General features: G+C 36.1%; 2 protein-coding genes across 3 annotated transcripts; both read left to right on the top strand.

Moving 5' to 3' along the window:
- Positions 1 to 73: 73 nt before the first annotated feature.
- LOC148270434 (nucleic acid binding protein) lies at positions 74 to 9,022 on the top strand. The gene is made up of 8 exons (XM_088221401.1): positions 74 to 434; positions 2,441 to 3,180; positions 3,522 to 5,278; positions 6,164 to 6,390; positions 6,543 to 7,140; positions 7,242 to 7,323; positions 7,893 to 7,940; positions 8,414 to 9,022. Exons 1-8 carry the CDS (start codon positions 137 to 139, stop codon positions 8,615 to 8,617), a joined length of 3,954 nt encoding a protein of 1,317 aa, XP_088077527.1. The 5' UTR covers positions 74 to 136; the 3' UTR covers positions 8,618 to 9,022.
- A 1,222-nt stretch (positions 9,023 to 10,244) lies between these two features.
- On the top strand, positions 10,245 to 20,248 carry LOC110808414 (Ubiquitin system component Cue protein). 2 transcript variants are annotated; one of them, XM_088221402.1, is made up of 9 exons: positions 10,245 to 10,862; positions 11,186 to 11,345; positions 11,452 to 11,513; positions 13,822 to 13,916; positions 14,639 to 14,752; positions 16,704 to 16,769; positions 17,237 to 17,334; positions 17,416 to 17,834; positions 18,863 to 20,248. In XM_088221402.1, the coding sequence occupies exons 1-9, from the start codon at positions 10,451 to 10,453 to the stop codon at positions 20,065 to 20,067; spliced, it is 2,631 nt and encodes an 876-aa protein (XP_088077528.1). In that variant the 5' UTR covers positions 10,245 to 10,450; the 3' UTR covers positions 20,068 to 20,248. The 2 variants fall into 2 exon arrangements, with proteins under 2 accessions (XP_088077528.1, XP_088077529.1); XM_088221403.1 differs by lacking the exon at positions 10,245 to 10,862 and having other exon boundaries at positions 11,271 to 11,345; positions 13,833 to 13,916.
- Positions 20,249 to 21,289: the final 1,041 nt, after the last annotated feature.

Raw genomic sequence — 21,289 nt, 5'->3', positions numbered from 1 at the left:
GGTAAATCAGTAACTTCACTTTCTCCGATGGTAATGTCGAATTTCCATTGATCGCGCTCGGGGAATAAAAGAGCGAAACAGAATCCCTTGTCTCCTCCTCCCACTAGCGAGAGAAAATTTCTCTCCCTCTATCGCCATGGCTTACGCAGAGCAGCCTCTCAAGAAGCGGAAGCTATATGAGACAATCGTCGAGCCACCGTCGGTGCCACCGCAACCACCGGAAGCCCCAGGGAAGCCTCAGAGCCCGGTTGTTCAGCCGCCGACGCCGCCACCACTCTCTCAAGAGGAAATTCTTTCCAGGAGAAGAAACAAAGACGAGATTCGGAGTGTGTACGAGTGTTACAAGCGACTCAAGGCTTGTGTTGCGCAGAAAGATGCACGCCACATGCCCGAGCTCGAACAAGCTTATCTCTCTCTCATCACTGCTTCTAGAGGTCTGCAATCTTAGGTTTTGCTCTTATTTTTATTAATTAGTTATCCATATTTTATTAGTACAAGTCGGTGTTTGATCGTATAGTGCTGAAACTGACTTTTAAGGGAGGAAAGAAAGAAGTGATTCATTATCAGTTGTCTCATCAAATTGGTATCACTGGTTTTAGGGTCGGAAGTAGACATTGGGTTGCTATTTAGCTTTTTAGTTAGGTTTTTTGGTTAGTTATTATATGAGAAATTGGATTTTGAACCTTCCACATATTAATAAAGAGAAAAAACATGTCTACTTTGTTCATACGCTTAGAACTTAATGATTATTAAGTTTATTTTATTATTATGCACAAAGGTACCCCATGTACAAAGTATAGTTACAAGTCAATTAAGTGGCTGATTATGAGCTTTATAACGAATCAGTCATATATCCTTAAGAAAGTCAGGGGATTATTTAAGAGAAAACAGGGTATGTTCACATGCTTAATTCTCGATAACTTTGTGTTTGAGCATGTTTGACCACAAGAATCAGCAAAATATTTCTAAGATGGTTAGCCGGTAATCTTTTCTATGGTCCTGCTTATTTATTTATATTTTTTGGGGGACACATTTATCTACTTGAAGATTTGCTCTTAAAGGTGGGAAAGGATGAATTTTGAGAATAGATATACTAAAGTTTTTTGATGTTTTTGATTTTTGTTCTTTAATATTTTTGATAAACCAAACACGTGTCTCAATTTTCTGGTAGTATAAGCATCTCAATCATACATAATAATAACGTGTATTCAACGTTCATATAATACAGATTCCAATTAATCATCCCTTATTACTGCATTTTGACGAAATTGTGAAAATTATTCATGAATGTCTGGTATCCTTAATAACACAGCTTTCTCAAACTAGTTGAATAGGATGCTGAACTTCTACTCAAACGTTATTGGGAATAACCATTTATCTGTGGGCGAGAGGAATTAGGTGCCTTAGAAACCTCCTGCTATTTTGTTTAATCTACCCAATGAATCAGTTTCAAAATATATCATTTTGCTATTGATGCTTAGGTTTAAATCATTACCAACTATATTTCACTTGTAATTTATCATCTCATTGTATCACTAGCTGGAAATATGCTACTACTGGACCAGCTAGGGAAAAATTGATTGGGTGAAATGAAAAAGATCTGTAAAAGGTGCAACTGTTTTAACTGTTAATTTCAAAACAAATGGTCATGGTTGCTTGAAGGGTTTTATGGTTACTTAGATGTTGTACTTGTACTGTCAGAAAGATGTTAATGTTTATACATTTGAAATGAATATAAAGATAATCTACTTTCATTAAGTGATTTATTAGATAATCGAAAATAGAGGATCTTGAATCCTATTCGAAACTCAGAAGAACTATGGGATGAGGCCATTGAACAGTTAGAAAAAGCCTGGGCTCGCTTACGGAAAGTGGAAATGGAGGCGGAACAGTTTCAACTGAATGACTACCCTAAGAACGAGAAAAATTGAATTTGATTCAACTTCTAAGACTTTGGAACAATTACAAAATTACAAAAATGAAACCATTCAGTTTGAATAAGCGATTAATCAAGTCCGACAACGGGTTTTCCAACAAGCTTTGTAAGGAGGTATAGGAACTCTGAATAGTTGTTTGAGTAATGAGTTACATTTACGTATCACTAATGCTAATATTGGTATGTTTGGGGCGATGAAAGAAATAGCTGATTAGTCTTTTACCTTTTTTACTATAGGCATTATTATTTTTTGCTTCAAAAAAGGAATTAGGAAATACTTAATGCGCCCCTTTACTAGACAGAGTATGTAGTTAGATATTATACTTGGACTGTCAGAATCATGTTAATGCTCATACATTTAATATGCCCTTTTACTAGACAGAGTATGTACGAGAAAGGAAACGACTGGTCTTCCTTTCTTACATAGGTGCTAACTTTGCAGGGTGTATACATTCTTATGTTATATGCTCCTTCTTAGAGAAAAATGTATGTTATGTGCTGCAGGATGTGCAAGCGTTCAGCGTATTGTAGCTGATCTCATTCCTCAATATGCATTGTACTGCCCAACTGCCCTTGAAGCTGCAGCTAGAGTTGTTATCAATATGCATAATTGGAGTTTGTCAATGATAAGCAGAGGAGAAGATGCTGATGGTGTTGCATTTCAGACAGCTACAGGCTGTATTTTTGGTCTATCCAAGATTTGTTCTGCAGCTTCTTCAGAGGCGCCAACGTCATCTGTCATCCGGGGCATCTGCACAGCAGTTTTTGAGAATGTCCTTGCCTTTTTCTTATCATCCTTTGAAGGAAAGGATATCTTCCATATAGTTGACAAGACTTTTTGGAATTGGAAGATGCAAGATGATAATAAGATTTTTTGTGAACTGAAGCAAAAGCTTTCAGATGAAGATGAATTATCGGTGATTAAATTATCCAGACTTCGGGCACTGTGTCTTGTCCATATATTCTTTTCTTGTCCTAAAAATTTTCTTGCAGCCTGTTTTGAATTCTTTAACTCAGAAGCAAAAGAAGGAATTGACAAAGGACAGTATTTTCTGAGGCAAATTATGAAAAAACTTGATGATCTTGACGTGGCTTATTTTTCCAATAAAAGAAGTGATGAACCTAAATCAGGCACGGATTCTGCAAAACAGGAGTCCAAAGGTGGTAAGGTCGGTAGTAAGGATCTAGGTGGCAGCAACATTGGAGAAGCATCCCCTTTTCCGAAGATCTGCATGTTGGGACTGGTAATACCAGGGTTATTCTTGAGATTACTTCTATTTGATACCCAACTTTTTTTTTTCCCAGTTAAACTTATTTTCAGGATTATTGCGTTTATATATACATAACTTGAATCAGATGCCTACTACCAGGGATGGAGCACCCTGGCCATTTGGCTAATGCTGGTCAATTTTATTTAATACCTTGTTCTATTAGAAGTTTATTCGATATTTTTGTAATATAAGTTATTCTTCATTTCATCAGTTTAGTTTTTATAGGCTAAGTGCTTGATTTTGTTTGTGCGTATAATATATAATAGGAGTTCATATTCTCCAGACTGAGTGTCTTGTGTGATGCTTTAATGCAGGCTCTTGAGAAAAATCCTTCATTGGGAAGGTGGATGATCTTGAAATTTAAGAAGCTTCAGAACTTGTCATCCCTTAAAGAGTTATCAGAAATTATATCTACTTTAGAAGAAATGGGTGAGTCTTCTGGTGGACTAGCAAATGTTGAAGGAACTCAGATAGACAGTGATGAAGATGATTCTAATCCATCCAGATATAGTAATCAGCAATACTTGGTCCCAAGGATCTCTAACCAACGGGAAACCTCCACTGAACTCTCCGGAAGGCATGGTAGTATAGGAGTTCATAGTGGAGCCAGGGATGATTCTTCTGCTGACAAATTTTCCGGGCAGTATCTGAAACACCATGGTTCTGCTGAAGTTGACGTGTGCTCCAATGCCGGTTCTAGTCATGATAGTGGAGGTACAAGGTCTACGGACTTTGACACAGGAGACCATGGGGATTTCTCACGTGGCAGGTCTTTTGTGCCCAGTGATTTAATGAACCAACAAACGCCTTCACCTGCTGCAAGAATGCCGTTGGACTCAAGGAGTAATTCATTTGAGGGTAGAAATTGTCTTGCTTATGTTGAAGAGAACAAAGTATCAAATAAAGACTACAGCTTTTCCACATCAGGATTGGCTGTAGCTAATCCTTTGGCATCTTCTAATCATCATCTGGCTGGACAATATGGTTCCACAAATTCTCAAGTTGTTTGGTTCTTTGATGGGGATCCTGTTGCTGTGGATATTTTCTCCGCTTCTAGACAGCTGTGGTTGGGTTCTTTAGGGCCTGATGCATCCGAAGCTCATATAAGGTATCAGATTGAGAGGTTTGGTCCTATAAAACAGTTCTTTTTCTTTCCAATCAAAGGGTTTGCCCTGGTTGAATATAGAAATCTACATGATGCCATAAGAGCTCGGGACTATCTGCGTGCTCATTTTTGCTGGCGAATAAAGTTCATGGATATAGGATTGGGAGCAAGGGGTGCTATAAATGGTGTTGCAATTGGTTACACTTCTCATGTTTATGTTGGGAATGTTTCAAGCCAGTGGGCAAAGGATGAGATGCTTAATGAGTCAAGAAAAGTGGTACACAAGGGCCCTCGTACAATAAATGATCTCAGTTGTGAAGGTGCATTACTATTGGAATTTGACACACCTGATGAAGCAGCTGCTGTAATGGCGCATCTCAGACATTATCGCAGAGAAAGAAGTAACCATTTGCCACCTGTAAATGCAGGCCCAGGTAATTTTGCTATACCCCATATGGATGACGCGAGATCTGTGCCTGCTGCTCCTGTCCATGTTGATATAAGAAGCAATAACCATTTAAACATGTCTAATGGTGTTATTGACTCTCCACATACTCAATATGTGACAGAGAGTCCTGCTGACAGTGGCAAGAGGAGGATAGCTCATTTAACTTCTCTACTCTCATCATTACGTGCAAAGTATAATATCAATCCAGCCTCTGGTTTTTCTGATCATTCCATATCTGGAAATGTCCATGCTACTGAGATCAAGGAAGAAGATGGAATGCCATCAAGTACCCTCTTGATTTCTCTTCCAAGAACTAGTTCCTCTTTGCTCACAGAGGATGAGTTAATGTCAGTTTGTAATGTTGCAACCAATGATGTGGGATCTGTTATCAGGTTGACGCGAGTGAATGTGCATACGGGATGTGGTTGGTTTGTTGAGTGCAGCAGTATAGAAACTGCCAGTGCTCTTCAGAAGAATCTTCGTGCTTGCCCTTCAACATTCTTCCAGATAGAGTTCAGGTTTGAGTTCCGCACAGTCGAGTTAAAATTCTAACTCTTAGGTTTTCTTCACCTACCAGTTATTAGCAACAAAGCCATTAATGTCTTATTTCTTTAGAAGAGGCTGCCTGTGATTCATGATTAAACAGAAATAATTTGAAGTTTAGCGTTTTGTGACAGTAATGCTAATCTAGTACTAATTTTTGCTCGACAGTTGGGTTTGATCTCTATTGTGATTCATCTGACACATCTTGATTGGCAGTTAGCAAATTTATAATTTGTAGAATAGTTGGCTGAATTTGGCCTGAAGAATTGTTGAGAATGGCTCCAAACCCTTGAATTTTTCATTAAAGGGCATCCGCTTCTTTCTGAGGAGGATCTGGAAGACACTGGATAGATTGACCAGTTTGTAACCTTTGTATTTTGGTGGCACCCCTCCATGCCTTGTTAATATAAATCTTCTTTCTTCTCAAAGCAGATTCATTTAAACTGGGAAGTTATGATGCCTGGCAAATTTTCTGTATTCTGGTTAAGTTTTGAATCTAGGTCTTCCTTTTATTATTATTATTTTCTTGGAGAAGAAGCTAGGTTTTTCTTTTTATATTAGCCCATGTAGGGCTTTATAATTAATGGTATTGAACTGTCCACCTTAGGGGAGGGTGTCATTAAGCTGGAGGCCCAAGCATTTTGAAGGTTTAGTAAAAATTGTTGTCTTTCCCTGTCTTCTCCATCCCTTTCCATTTCTTACCCAGTTAAGCTTCATAGATGGGTAGAGATTTTTAGTATGTCTTCTAGTTTCGTCCCCTGTGCTTCTTCACATATTTCCAATTCTAATCTTACCTCTTAATGAGCTATGGTATTCTTATTACCCTCTGTTCAATTAATATTTCATTTCTATTTGAACAGTCAACAAGGAAAGCACCATCAGGCACCATTCCCTAGAAAACCTGAAAGCAGCTCAATGGAGCTTGTATCACCTGGACTAAAGTCAGAGAATCACGGAACTGCAATGCCTGGTGGAAATTCATTCCAATCAAACTGGTCTGTTCCTGGTTCTACACAGATGCCTGAAGTTGGTGGGAGAAAAGCTGACGTATTTGACAGTAGTGTTATCATCAAACCTTCACAAGGAGGTGATGTTTTATCTAGAGACTAATTCTTTTTCTTTTTCATCTTTTCTTGTTATTGTTATGTGTAAGTTTATTTATTTAGTAGCTACATTTCCTATGTGACTGGACAAATGAAAAGTATAAGAAACCTGAATTTCAGCTGCATTATGTTTCAGGAAACATCCCATCTGCTCCCATTGCAGCACAGGGACTGCCAGTTGCACCACCGCCACTACAAATCCAGCCATCCCCATTTGCGCGACCTGGTTACTTTCCTCCTCCAAAAAGTTCTTGGGATGGGAGGAGTTTAAATCATCATGTACCTGTGAACCCAATTTCTCCAGGTGTGGTGCCTAATACTTTCCGTAGTAATGCTGTTACAGCTCCTTTTGTACCTGCATCTGTCACTCCACTTGCACCGGTGCAGGCACCTCCAACGCAGCAGTTTGATCAAATGTTTCCCCTTCATATTGTACCACCACCTCTATCCTCTCTACCTCTTCAACAGCCCCAAATACCACCTCCATTGCCTCCATCCCCACCACCTTTGCCTCACTCACTGCCTCCACTTGTTCCTCCTCCACCTAATTCACCTCCTCCGCTTCCTCCTCTTCCTGTTGCGGAATCAGCTGAAAAGGAAAGTTCTAAACATAGTGAACAGTGTCAGTGGCAGGGTGTTTTATGTAAAAGTGGAGTTAATTACTGCACAATTTTTGCAAGGAGACTGGAGTCGGATCTTTGTAAATATTCAAATGCCTTTTCTGAACCTGCCGAGTAAGAATTTTATTTCTGATTGATTTCTTTATCTGATTTTTCAATTCTTTCTTAGCAGACTAATGTCTGATAAGAGTTTCTCTGGCTGATACTTGGTGCAGATGGCCCGCCAAATTAGATATGACCAAGCGGACAGATTTTCGGCACGTGAAGTCCACATTTTCTTCTACCCCCCCACATAAAGTGAGTAAATTTTTATATTATTGATCCAAGTGCACATACTTAAGTACTTCATTTTATTTAATCACCATACCTTTGATTGGTATCTAATTTCTAGTGTTATATATAATCAATTTCACAAGGCCTGCTGCTACTGTGAATGAGATGAAAGATTTGCTATATACAAATAAATAAAGAACTTCTCTTTTGATTGATTCCTATCATACAATTTTCATCATGCTATGTTTTTGAGAAAATCTTGCTCTGCATGGTTGTTTATGTTTTTCTTTTTAGCATTTTGCAATCCTGATGTTGGAAATTGCTCCGGTTTTTCGTTGTCGGCTCACTCACCACTTGTGAGGAAATGTTGGTTATCTACTACAATTTCAATTTTCATGCACCAAGCAGTAATTGCTTTCACTGAGTGTTACCTGAAGTGTTAACCAGCCTTGTTCCTTTTGACATTATGACTCAAGCTATTCTTCGATTTTCATAGACTTGCTTGTGTGCAACTTCTTCTTTTTACTGGTTTAAAGGTAAAATCTTATTTATGCTTAAAATCTGCTTCTAATGGTTCTTGAGATTTGTTGCAGAGGGAGGTGTGCCGGTTGCTCCCTTCTTCATCTGGTGACCAGAAAGGGGTAAGTTGAACTCTTTTTATTTTTATTTTTTGTTTTTGTACTCATTATGAAGTTTTATATGTATGTAACCAAATCTGATCATTAGCCTTCCTGCTTGACATTGTAGCTAATCTTAAGACTTCTACATTGGCTGGTTCAAAGTGATTTTTGTTTAGTTTAACGGGAAAAAAGATTTTGGCTTGTGCCTCTCTGAATAGAACAGATACACCTTTATACTCTCTTTTGCTAATTTAGCGATTTCCAGCATTATCAGGATTTGGATTGTAGTATTTGGTTTATGCAAATCCATCTATTTAGGTTATTCAAATCCATCTTTTCATGTCAGTTTCTTGTTTTCTGCAACTGTGATTACAGTTGATAGGAAGAAAATGATAGAAGTTTAAATATAACATATGTTTATTTTCTGAAGCTGCTGCCTGCATTTTGAGCAGTGATGTGATCACATGAAAACTTAAATATCTGTTGTCCTGCAGTTCCAGGACTTTATATCATACTTGAAGCAGAGGGACTGTGCAGGGGTGATTAAGATCCCAGCTACAAAATCGATATGGGCGAGGCTTCTCTTTATACTTCCTTGCTCACAAGATATATATTCTTTGCTTTCCATCGAACCCTATTCACCTGATTGCCTGATTGGTCTGATTTTACCAAAGGAAACAAACTTCGAATGGGTATGATCCCCGAATTTTTTCCAGAGTGGAATCTCGTCTGAAGAAGTATGTGCTGTATGTTTTCACGCCAGAATGGGTTTTGCAGATTCTTTAAGAAAGCATATGACTGAGTGAAAAAAATTCCATTTCCATGCAGTATCAAAAGAATCGATGACTATGATTCTCATGTACATGACTGTTCTATGTTGTACATAATTTTCTTACCTGAATGATTTACCTTTTAGGCTTTAGGCATGAGTTGGAAGGTCTTGAACTTGTAAAATTTTGTTAGGTTGTCTTCATGGGTGCAATTTACTGTCTTTTAGTTATTATAGGTTAGACTAGTTCCTGTCTTTGACAATGAAAACACTTTGTATGCAATTTGTGCTTGTACCTTTTGAGGCTGAGAAGTTTTAGTGATTTCTTTGTTCATTATCAGAGAAGGAGATGCATATTTTTTTCTTACTCCACAGATTCTTACATGAATCTCTATCCTAGTTTATTTTGTGCTAGAAATAAGGATAAATTCTAGCTTCATCCTCATGTTTAGCTTTATTGAAATTCTAGTATTTCATAATATTTCATTTCTAGAATTTTATCTATAAAATTAAATATAGTTCTTCCGGCAAAAATCTGAAATTCGTGAGATGAAATTCCATCATACCTCAACTCTCTGTAGTATGATTAATATTTTCAATTCAATAAAAACTGACCTGTGTACACCAAATTAAATATTTGTGTCTAGTGATATGGTTAGTGTTGGTTATTTTCATAGGAAAGAATTGACTGAAATTCGAATATTAAAAAAATATACGAATAAATATTGTCTTCTTTTAACAAACTCTAATAGATAAAATTTCCAAATTTTCTGATATTATATATTATATACACACACAGAGAGAGTATATATTTGTAGAGGGAGGGAAATTGATCACCGAGCATTGTCTCTCAAGCGTGGCTAAATATATCCGTTCCGCATCCTGCCGAACTTTTAGGTGCTTTTCTCTCAAGCATGGCTGTCAGGCGACCTCTGCCGGTGCCACGATCGTCAGGGAGGATACTCGGGTAAAAAAAAAACTTCGGTTTCAATATAGAATTCATCAGAACTGTAATTTTTTAAATATTTTTAACTTATTATATTTATTTGGACATATAATATATCGTATGAACAAGATACATAATATATAATATATTCAAGATATTTAAAAAAAAAATTATAATATATAATATATTCAAGATATTTAAAAAAGTAAAATTTTAATTTTAAAGTATATAAATTCTATAATATTTATTTATACACATAATATATCATGTGAATACGACAGATAATATACGATATATTTAAGATATTTAAAAAAAATTAATTTTAAAATAGAATTTGAATGTAAATTTAAAAATTATAATTTTTTAAATATTTTTAACTCATTATATTTATCTAAATACATCTTCAACATAACATGTGATATTCGAGGATACTTTGAGAAAATAAAAATTTCAGTTTGAAGATAGGACTCACAAACGAAATTTGAAGACAACAATTTTTTTAAATATTTTTAACTCATATATATATTTATTTCGTCATATTGGGTGTCACTTGTAAATGATACAATATAAAAGTATGTATTTATCTCTTCATTTCTTTTGGTAAGAACTGAAAATGAATTATAAAACTTCAGTCCAAGTTCTTAACCACTAATCAACACAGACGTATATATAGACAAAAGAAATTACAATTTCTCAGATACTCGCCTCCATCTGTAGGTTAAAAAACAGCGCGCCTGATCTTCTTCTTCTTCCTCCCGTAAACGCTCGCTGGGATCTTTTCTTATTTGTATATAAGGAGAAAACAAAGAAAGCAACATGTCCCAGAGATTCTCTCACAGTAGCAACAGGCAACAAGGCGGGAACGACAAGTATGTTCCTAGAACCCAGAAGAAATTCGTTCCCAAAAGCCAAAACTCAAACCCTAAGCCCCTGTCTCTTTCCTCTTCTCTTAGGCAATCCGATGCCACTGCTGTGTCGATCAGCAGTCCCGTAACATCCAGCAGTAGGGTCCGCGTGAGCGATAGTGGCGAGTTGGTGCCCGTCAGGACGCCAGCTCGAAGTGGTGGCAATTTCGTAAATTACTTACCACAGGACGATGCAGTCGCGTCGGGTCTCCCTGCCGAGGGAGGAGGAATGGATCCTATGGAGTCACAGAGAGTAGTCGATCTCCTGAACAAAGAACTTTCTCGTTTGCTCAAGTTGAATCCGAGGGAATTCTGGAGAGAAGGTATTTCTTGTTTCCTTGGTTTAATCTAGATATAGTGATGAAATGTAAGATAAATTTGTCACTGTAATTTCGTTCATTGCAAATGTGTGTTCTTATTGATTTGATACCAAAACAGTAGAAGCATAGTTACTGAGGTTATTGGTGTCGGCTTGAAGATTTTTACTTGCCGATTTTTGTTTCATGTTTAAGAAGCCTCACTACTTGCTTCTCTTGAACCACATTATAAGAGGGAGATAGAGAACTCTTCTTATGTATTCATTAATTTTATCAGTGATGATCCTTTTCTTTTGCGTATTGATTCTACATGTCTCCAATACCATCAGTGGCTACCGAAACTTCATTGCATGAATTTTTGGATAGCTTCCTAAAATTTAGGAGCAGATGGTATGATTTCCCTCACCATGGAGTCAAGGGAATTGTTGCTGGTGTCATTGTTGGAGAGTTTGATTTGAGCCGCCGTGTATTCATGACCCTATATCGAATGTGAGTTACAAATTTCAATTGTAGCCAGGAGTTTTTATTATCAGATTGTCTTTCTCTTCATTTTTCAGTTTGTGATCACAAATTATTTGTCGTTTCCCTCTTGCAGATCTTCTAACAAGGATCCTGGTGCTCGAGCTTCTGATAGCCTCAGTCAAAAAGACCATGCTGGTGGGCTTTCTCAATCATTCTTTGTGCCTGAGACACACACACACATATATCTTGTCATGTTTAATTGTGGCATTTTCTTCAACTCATTCTAGAATTAAGCATGTTTGGTACATGGTGCACGTATTTAAGTATATTTTAGTTGATGATTGAAATTTGCTTGTTACTTTTTAAATCTGGCATCATAGGCATTGGAGTCAAGAATGTTAGATGCACACTGGTGTTCATGGATATGGAAAAATATGTTAACATTCATATAATAGTATAACTGCCTTTTCTGCTCCTGAGAAAACAGTAAGTGTCAGAAATATTACAAACTATATGTCTGGATTCCTTGTATGTGAGATGTGTACGTTCATGAATAGGTAGCATCCTCTTGATGCCTTTTGCATAATAGTTTTGTTCTCACCTCACTTTTTCTTCTCTCTCTCTCTCTCTCTCTCTCTTTCTCATCTTCTCATCTTTGGTGGTCTACCTACCGGCCGTCCAGTTGGCTGGAGCAACTTGTTCTTCTTTTCTCCATGATGATTTCTCCTTCTAGTAGATTCTTGATTGTCGATAGTGTTGGTGGGGGGACAAGACTGAAGTGTCAGCTTAAGCAAAAATCAGAAAGGGTTCTAATTGAAAATCTTTATGAGGGGAGGTGGATTGACTTATCATAGTTTTTGGGTAATTCAACTCGGTGAAGGATACAGTCTCATGGATCAGAAGCATGGTGGGAAAGAGTGGCACTTTGTGGATGGAGGCGTCAAAGGAAAAAGCAGAGTTTCTAAAGAGGGGATTTTATTGTGTTATTCAATGAATTTTATAAAAACGGTTCCTTTCTATCTAGCCTCAACTTCATCTCTTTGGTATTCATACCAAAGGTCAATGGGACATCAAAAGAAATTTAGACCCATTAGTTTTGTGGGATGCATATTCAAGCTCATTGCAAAATGCTAAGGTTGGGGAGAGTCATGGAAAGGTTGGTGAGGGACATTGCTTTGATATAATGAAGTGGTGAGCAACTTATTGAGAAGTCTGGAGGGGGATATGCAAGTTTGACATGGAGATAATATTCGGTACCAAGGGGATGCCTACCCATATACAAAACATTTATAAATCTATCAAAATATCAATGAAATCTTCTGGATCCTCTATAGAGTTTAGAGGATAATCCAATAACAAAATTGCAAGGGTTTGGAACCATTTCCTTTTGATCAGGTCAAAATCATTAACAATGTATAGCTATGTCTTCAAATGCTCTTCTATTTTTCTCTTTCTAGACCGCTCAAAAGATGGTGAGCAGAATGAAGTCCGCTCGTTTCCTCCTCCCATTAATCTTTGAAGCCCATAATTCTTCACTAATCATGCTATTAATTACCAATTGATCCTCTGTGGAGAAGGCTTATAATCACATATCCTGGAACTTCCTGATCTACATGCTGCATATATTGGATTTTGGTGCCAAATGGTGCTTGTGGATGTGGACTCGCATTACTTCATCTATCTTCGTACCCGTGGTTAATGGTGGCCCATGAAGTGGAGTGTTTATAGGGTCTCCAGTGCGAGAAAGACTCTATTTTGATATCCAGCTTTTAGAGTAAATTTGGATTTTCGTCTCTCATGTACAGTAGGTTACACTTTCCCAATCACTTAATTTTTTTTTCACTTCCACAATATTAAAAATACAGTTTGTAGAAAACTCATATTTAACCAATAGGGATTCAATATATTATAACTTTTTTTTCTAATCATATTTTCTGATTACTATAAATTTCTTAATAACTACAAGCCATGATGAGGCAATGGTGGATGTTTACAATATCTTATATGTTATAATTCCAACTTATATTTTGTAACTTGTCCATTACTTTTTAAATCTGGCATCCGCATTATGGATGCTGGAGTCCGCAAATGTCAGTGCTCATGCACAGTGACAATTATGTTAACATTCAAATATGGTAATTTAGTTGCTCTTTCTGCTCTGAGGAAAACTGAAAGTGTCATAAAAGATTAGACAACCTATGTTTGAAGGGCTTCCATGTGAGACATATACCTTTATATAAGGGTGACGCTCTCTTGGTACACTGAGCATAACAGTTTTGTTTCTCAATTAAAAAAATAAGTTAAATAAAAGGTTGGATAGATAACACATCGGAACCCTTTCAGCCAGGATTCTACTTGACATTAAATCTTAATTGAAATCAATGAATAGCTTTCTGTTTGGTTAGATGTACTGGTGGAGGAAGTGTGACATGGATTAGATTAATGATAATCATTTGCTATACTACCTTTGGGTTCATATTTTGTCCACTAATTCCACAAATAGTCCTTCTGCAGGAGAAGAAGTTGCTTGATCTGCCTAAGTTGTTGGATATTTGTGCTATATATGGTCACGAAAATGAAGATTTGACCAAATTGCTGGTGAGAGTTTTCTCTAGCATTACCTGTAACCCTAGCGCTTTTATAATGCTGCAGATTTAACAACTGTTATTGTGTTATTCTTCTTGCACCATGTCTTCTTTCTTCCTTTCTCTATTTTAGCTCCATATGGGGCAGAAGTGGGGAAGCCAGAGATTCCTGGCTGAACTGTAGTGCTATTTAATAATTTTTTGCTTTAGGTGCTAGCCTATTGTTACTCATAGAATGTGAATAATCAGCTTTTAAAAAGAGGGAGATGTTTCCTGCAAGAAAAAATCAAATGTTCAAGTTAGTCGTTACGTACTAAGAAAGAAAGATACAGCTGATTGTGGCCGTATGAATAGAAAATTCATAGCAGTTTGTTTGGTGCTTTTTTCAGCCAAGTTCAGGTTGTTCCCTAGTGTTTTCTTTGGTAAAACATTGTCCACTTAGTGACATGGAAGTTACTGAAAATGCAGCGTCTAATAACTGGTATCAAGTAACAGAAATTTGAAATCTTCCTCTACGAATTCGATGTCTCAAGGGCTGAATGGGCTTTTTGTCACTTAGGCAGTGCCAGGAATGTGTAATTTTTGTCCAAATCTCTTGCTGCCTGGAGCCAAAATGCAAGTGATTTGCTTGTTGCTACACTTATTTATGTCATCATAGTTGAATAAATAGACAAATGGTCGTGCTATGCATTAAACTGGAGGGTTTGTTCTTTCTCATATAATTTTGTTTTTCAGGTTGAGAATGCTTTGAGAGCCCAGCCTTGGGTCCATGAGAACTTGACTACATTGTTATCTCATTTCTTGCATATTATCCGGACAATGCATCAACGTTGCAGCTCATCTTTAGAGGTATTCTGTTTGGATTGAATTTCGAGAAGATTCTTTATCATTCTTGGCAATCTTTTGCTTAGTTTTGAGTACAATTCCAGTCTTGTTTAGGTTCTCTATGGTGCACATCTATCTACTTCACTTTTATAATCCACTTTCTAGTTATCTTTCAATGCCAATCATTGCTTCTATTTCTGTCTTCATCACTCTATCATTTTCTGGTGAAGGATATTGAAGCCTCTGATGTTTAATGCTCGTGAAATTCATCTATTGCTTGTTCTTATTATCTGCTATGTTGGCTTAACTGCTATTTTGCCTTATGATTGTATTGCTTAATTGCTTGAGCTTTAATAGCACGAATGGTGGCTGGTTGGCTGCATTATCTATAACAAGCCTCAAGGTTCTTCCCTTGTTGGATAACGTAGCTACTGATCATAAGGTGTAACCAACTAATTTATGTCTTGTTTATCTAAAAAAAAAAACTAATATATGTCTTGTACTACAAATATCTTGTGAGGGAGCACACTGTCAAGTTTTTCCTTTTTCACTTTAAAAGATGCTGATCATAAGTGTTTACTAATAGAGCTAGAGGTGTGAATGGATTGGTTTGGTTTCTGCCTTATACTTAACCACTAAATTTGGTTTCTAAAAGAATTCGAACTAACTAAACTATTTTACTATAAAAAGCAAACCAAAATAATTCAATTTGGTTTGGTCTAAGGTGATATTTTATCTATTTTCAAAAATTTGTAATTTCCACAACAATTCATTCTCAAATTAAGAGCATATGCTGACTAAAAGTTTAGAAGCAACATCTTGGAGACTCTTAAAAACACAGTTGACTAGCAATAGTCCATGAGCAAGTCAGATAAGACAAAAATACTAATGAGACATAACCGCAACTCAAAACAATGACTCATCAATTCTCTTAACAGACCAAGATACAACAAGAACAAAGAAATTTTAGATGTGGTAACACCTAGCAAAGTGCAGACTCATAAAAAATGAAGAGGACCCGAGCAATACCCCACAAACAATTAAAAAAATAACAATGAAACATAGCCACAACTCTTAACAAAGAAATACCCAAAACAATTTAAATGAATGAATTAGGGAAGATGAGATCAAAGAAGAACAATAGAGAATGAAAGGAAAAGATAAGAAAATCGAAATTTTAAGATAGAGAGAGCCAAAAGAGGATTTGTAAAGACATTGTATATTAACTCTAGTATTTTTAGCTTCGGTTGAAAAGATCAAACTTAGTTTCTTGAAGCCTTAGCATTGCAAAAGAGACATAGTCTTATATTGGTGTGGAGATAACGGTGAAAGTTTAGCAAGATAGAGAGATGATAAGAATTGGACCATGATAGGGTGAAAGCTGTTGGACCATTGGCATCTTTAAGGTTTCAGCAGCAAGGAGAAAGATTTGGGGGTGACAACATTAGGATTTTTGTGGCTGTGGGAGGTGGGAGACGAAGATAGATCATCATTAAGAGTATTTTAATTTTAGGCATTTAAGGTAAACAGGGTAGATATTTTCAGTTATTCAATAGTTTAGTATATATTTATAATATATAATATTATTTCTAATTATATATATAAGATTTAGATTTTGGTTTGCTTTGGTTTTTAAACATTTTCCAAACCAAACTGAGACTAAATTAAAGATTTGGAAATCAAAACAAAATTTACATGGTCAAAACTCAAACTAAGCTATTTCAAAAAAAAAAACCAAACTAAAGCAAACCACTTTGGCGGTTTAGATTGGTTTTTCAGTTTGCACTAAACAACTTATACCCCTAAATAAAGCCCAATCAAAATTCCCCTTCCCCTGGCTTTTATTGATTGTAAGAACTTAGCTTTTATTTTTCTGTAACATTTATTAGTTTTATCAGCGACTTTGCATTCCTTGCTTACTGCTTACATGTTTAATCTGAAAATGATGGCAACTTTTTTCCTTGAATTTATACAGGCTCTATTCTCTTCAGGAAGACATGAAATGGATGGATCTAACCGACTCCGTTCTGACTTTTTGGAGGTGTGCTGTTCACCATTCTTTATATGAATACATCTGTAGTATCATTATCATTTTCTTCTCCATCCTACTTCCTGTTTTCACTGCTCTGTTTCTGTCTCTGTCTCTGTCTCTCTCTCTCTCTCTTTCTCTCTCTTCCAGCAGTGGAGATAATTTCTTAAAAAGATAAATATGATAATAGTTACAATTACAATAATACTAGATGCTCTCATCATTGTGACGGAAATTAATTGCCTGAAAGATACTGAAGACCACAGTACTTGATCTGCATATAGTGGTGTATAGTTTGAATACCGAGATATTTCTTTTTGAAGCACATCCTGCTCTATCAGACCAGAATCAAATATGTATCATGTTGTGTTCTGAACTGCAGAAGTATTTTAACTAGTCCGGCCTTAACTTGTTTATTTATGTTCCTGAATGGTAGGACAAATGTATTGCTGTAATTATGAAAGCTGTTATGAACACAGGTGATGGACTTTATTAATGATGCAATTGTATCTCTGGATGCTTTTGTTACCGCATACAAACCAGCAGCTGTGTTTTTCTCGTGTCCTGTGGAAACTAGGTATCCCATCTCTGCTGCTTCTCTGTCTACCCTCAACTTTTCTAGTTCTACATCTTCTACTTATCATCTCTGTCCTTGCAGTTATGGGAATGAGGAACTGCTCAGCACCCTTATGCGGTTACACGATTCTTTGCTTCCATCTTTACAGCATGGGTTCAAGGATGAATTTATTGCTGGAGATGATGGAACTTTTTCAGATATTGCAATAAGTTCAAAGATGTTATCAACGAGAATATTCAGTTTCGGATGGAAACTATTAGATCTTTGCTATCTTAGTGATGAAGTGTTTAAAGATGGTATTCCTGTCCCACCTGTCACAAAGATGTTTCCAGCCAAAGTGGAGGATCCCATTATAAGGGCAGATATTCTAGTGCAAACTCTTAGGGAGCTCAGTGGAGTTTCTACTCATGGTCAGGACAATCAGAACAGAAATACTTTCCTTCAAAAGATTGAATTGAATTACAATTTAACAAGCAAACTAAGGAGTCTACAGAATATTGGTAAGTAGATTCTTGTCAAGTATTTGGTCCTGTTTTCTTTGTTGTTATTTAAGGTATGGTTTTGATGCCGTAAGATAGGTGCTGACTCTATTCAAGGACTATAATAGAAAATGAATAGATATTTATACTTTTTATTCCAAAAAAAAGGAGCTCATGTGAGGTGAGTGAATATAACCTGCCTTACAACCATTGCTTGACGAGACGGGTTAAATCTTTAGAAGAAAAAGGAAAGATATAACATTAAAACAGGGCACCAAGGGGGGTGCCACCTAATATGAAAGAAAGCTTTAGAAGTTAGTCAAGACACCAAGATCCAGAATCCACTTCAGATGAAAGAGGATAATCCTTAAAATAAAGAACCAAGCATATGGAGCCAAATGATATCTAATCTTGTCAAAAGAAGAGCACTTCTTCTCCAAATCCCCACTATTTTTTTTCCTTCCAAATATATATATATTTTTAAAAATCCTTCCAAATGACCAAATAAAGTTAAAATCGATTAGTGTTATCATCCTCTATGAAGCCAATTATCTTGAAACTTGTCAAAAGAATATTTTCCCTAAAAAACGCTTCATTTTTATTTTCTTTTCAAAATATCCCCAACTAATACTCAAAAGATTAATGCTGTTATCTTCTTCCGATCTTTGCCAACTTAAATGCCTTGCCAAGCCCGCAACTTCTTTGCCACAGGACTTCCGGTCACCTATTTAATTTTGAGGGTTGAATCTTTCTGTTACGGTCACCCACATCTTGTCGTATGTATATTGTTGATTCATAATTATTTTTGTTAAAAAAAATTGTAAATTCATATTTCTATATTTATAGTTGAAAAAGTTGTCACAACATCAAAGTAGAATACTTGTGTTTTTGCTACTATGACCTCTACTATTCATGGAGAACCTTTGAAATCCTAAAAAGTTGTGCTGTTGGAAATGGCATTGTTATATGTGGATTGTGGATTTGATCTCCATGTCTTACCATATAGTGATATTTAGAAAAAACTTTCCTATCTATATTCTCCTTTGCAGGATGGATACTCATGGATCATGAACAATTTAAATATGTATCTGGTATCATGACGCCTTCTCGCAAAGGCTTTGTTTCTAAGGAGAGCACCATTTCGCCAGCTACTGTATCAAGTAACCAGGTGCTGATGGATGAAGATGCTGCAGTTATGGAGTCCAAGATAAGTCAAATAAAAGATCTCTTTCCAGATTATGGTAAAGGCTTCTTAGTTGCATGTCTTGAAGTTTATAACCAGAATCCAGAAGAGGTTATTCAGAGGATTCTCGAGGGAACTCTTCACGAAGATCTTCAGCTATTGGATACTTCCTTGGAGACACTTCCGGCACCTAAGTCTACTTCAGCTGTAAGCAAGAAAGAAAAAGGTAAAGGAAAACTTATTGAAACTTCTGTTACCTCTGATAATAAGCCGGTGGCTGCATATGCAAGGGAACAACCTGAGGGCCCTTCAGTTTCATCATCATTATCATCATCTTCATCTGCGATTGGGAGGTATATGAGAAAATCTAAAGGTGACTTGCCAGATCATGTAATCCATGATTCTAGAAATGAAGAAGACATGGTAAAGGCTGCTGCTCTAATTTCTCAGTATGAGTATGAAGATGAATATGATGATTCATTTGATGACTTGGGTTTAAGTGTTGGGGAATCAGGATTAGAGGACAATGAGATATTGAGCGAGAGAATACATTCTAATTTTGGAGCAGAAACTGAAGCTTCTTCCGGGGAAGCATCTGTTTCAAAGTGGGGCACCAAGAGGAAGCCTCAATACTATGTCAAGGATGGGAAGAACTATAGCTACAAGGTTGCAGGTTCAGTTGCTGTTGCAAATGCTAATGAAGCTGCATTAATTACTCAAGCTCAAAAGGAGTTGATACACGGCCTTGGACGAGGCGGTAATCTTCCTCTAGGAGCAGTTAAAAAGCTTACAGAGTATGAGGAGCAAAATAACCAATCAGATGTCTCGGAGATGGAGGGGAGGGGTAATACAAGGACTCCTAGAGGCAGGGGAAGGAGGGGAGGAGGGAAACCGAGGGAGTCCTCCACCGCCAGTGATCAAGCTAACCAGTTGAATGCTTCTGAAACTGATGGCGGAGTGAGTTTGGGAAATCCAAGGGGACGAGGAAGGAGGGGAGGAGGAGGTGGAAGAAATCATTACAGGAAAGATCGAGCAATGAATAAGCACTTTTCCGGGTTGACCGGTTTCTAGGTACACACACACACACAAAACAATTACAAAGCTATCAGGCGTTTTTATTATCTCCTCCGTGTATGTATTAAATGTTCTTCTCTAAACAACTTTAATATGTCCTGATGCTCCCCCTGTTACAGCTTTGGCAGAGGGCATATGACTAGGTTGAAAGGCAAAAGGTTACAGTATCTCCATATTATTTTTGGTGGTAGCCTAACATTTCTCTCCTCTCCTTTTTTCTTCTCACTCCTATCCTACGGGGTTGTCAAGTTTAATTTGGATATGGGTTTTATCTTAGGTGAATTCGATCTCAATTTTAATTTATTTAAAATTCACCGAGACAATTTAATTTATTTAAATAAAAATCATGACTAAAAATTAAAAGTAAATAAATTTTTTTCAAAAAGGTAATGGCATTCATCCAAATTTCTATTATTATTATTATTTTTTTAATTTTAACTCTTACTTAGATGGTCGGAAATATTATATTTTAATAAATTTTATTTTATTTTATTTTTAATAATTTTTTGTTAAGTTATATGTAATAAATAAAAATAAATTAAATTAATCATACCAAAATGTAAATTCTTAAGAAAAGACATTCAAAAATTTTAATGAGGGATTTCTATGTTAATTTAAAAATTCCACCAAAAAAATAACCACTTATGAAATGCCAATAGTAATACATACATATGTATATATATATATATATATATATATATTTCTATGGGTCTAATACTTAAAAATTGCCTTTCTCCCTCTCAATTAAAAGAAAAAAAAGCCAAATAAATTCTCAATTCACATGTAATACATGACAATTGATATTAAATATTAATATCGAAAAATGAATTTTAAAAATCATAATTTAACCGTTAAGTGAAATTTTGAATACAAAATTTATAATTATAAAACAAAATTTTAATTATAAGATAAATGTATAAATTAGAATTCAAATTTAAACCAAATGGAAGAGTATGATCTAATGTTGGATACAATTCACCTGACATACGATAAATTAGAATTTAGGTGTATTGTACGTCCAATAAATTAGAACTTGAAAATTGGTAGTTCAACCCAAAAAAAAAAAAATATTTTTTATTGTATTAAAAAAATAAGTTGACATGCAATAATTGTGAATTTTCAGTGTTTTTTTTCTTCCAAAAATACATAATGCCTTGTGAAATAATGATCGTCGTTTTTGTTTTTCCTGCTTGGGACACGGACTCATTATAACTCCGTT

The sequence above is a fragment of the Carica papaya genome, chromosome 1, assembly GCF_054855325.1.
Source record: "Carica papaya isolate Zhongbai chromosome 1, ASM5485532v1, whole genome shotgun sequence".
NCBI lineage: Eukaryota > Viridiplantae > Streptophyta > Magnoliopsida > Brassicales > Caricaceae > Carica > Carica papaya.
The sequence above is the reverse complement of the archived record's forward strand: the minus strand, read 5'-3'. Positions and strand labels throughout refer to the sequence as shown.

Bases quoted from the DNA above. Each gene is read 5' to 3' on its own strand.
- LOC110808414 (XM_088221402.1), top strand. From the start codon at position 10,451: ATGTCCCAGAGATTCTCTCACAGTAGCAACAGGCAACAAGGCGGGAAC. The intron at 10,863-11,185 runs GTATTTCTTGTT...CAATACCATCAG, and splicing joins GAGGGAATTCTGGAGAGAAG to TGGCTACCGAAACTTCATTG. The intron at 13,917-14,638 runs GTGAGAGTTTTC...TTTGTTTTTCAG, and splicing joins AAGATTTGACCAAATTGCTG to GTTGAGAATGCTTTGAGAGC.
- LOC148270434 (XM_088221401.1), top strand. From the start codon at position 137: ATGGCTTACGCAGAGCAGCCTCTCAAGAAGCGGAAGCTATATGAGACA. The intron at 7,141-7,241 runs GTAAGAATTTTA...TACTTGGTGCAG, and splicing joins GCCTTTTCTGAACCTGCCGA to ATGGCCCGCCAAATTAGATA. The intron at 7,941-8,413 runs GTAAGTTGAACT...GTTGTCCTGCAG, and splicing joins CATCTGGTGACCAGAAAGGG to TTCCAGGACTTTATATCATA.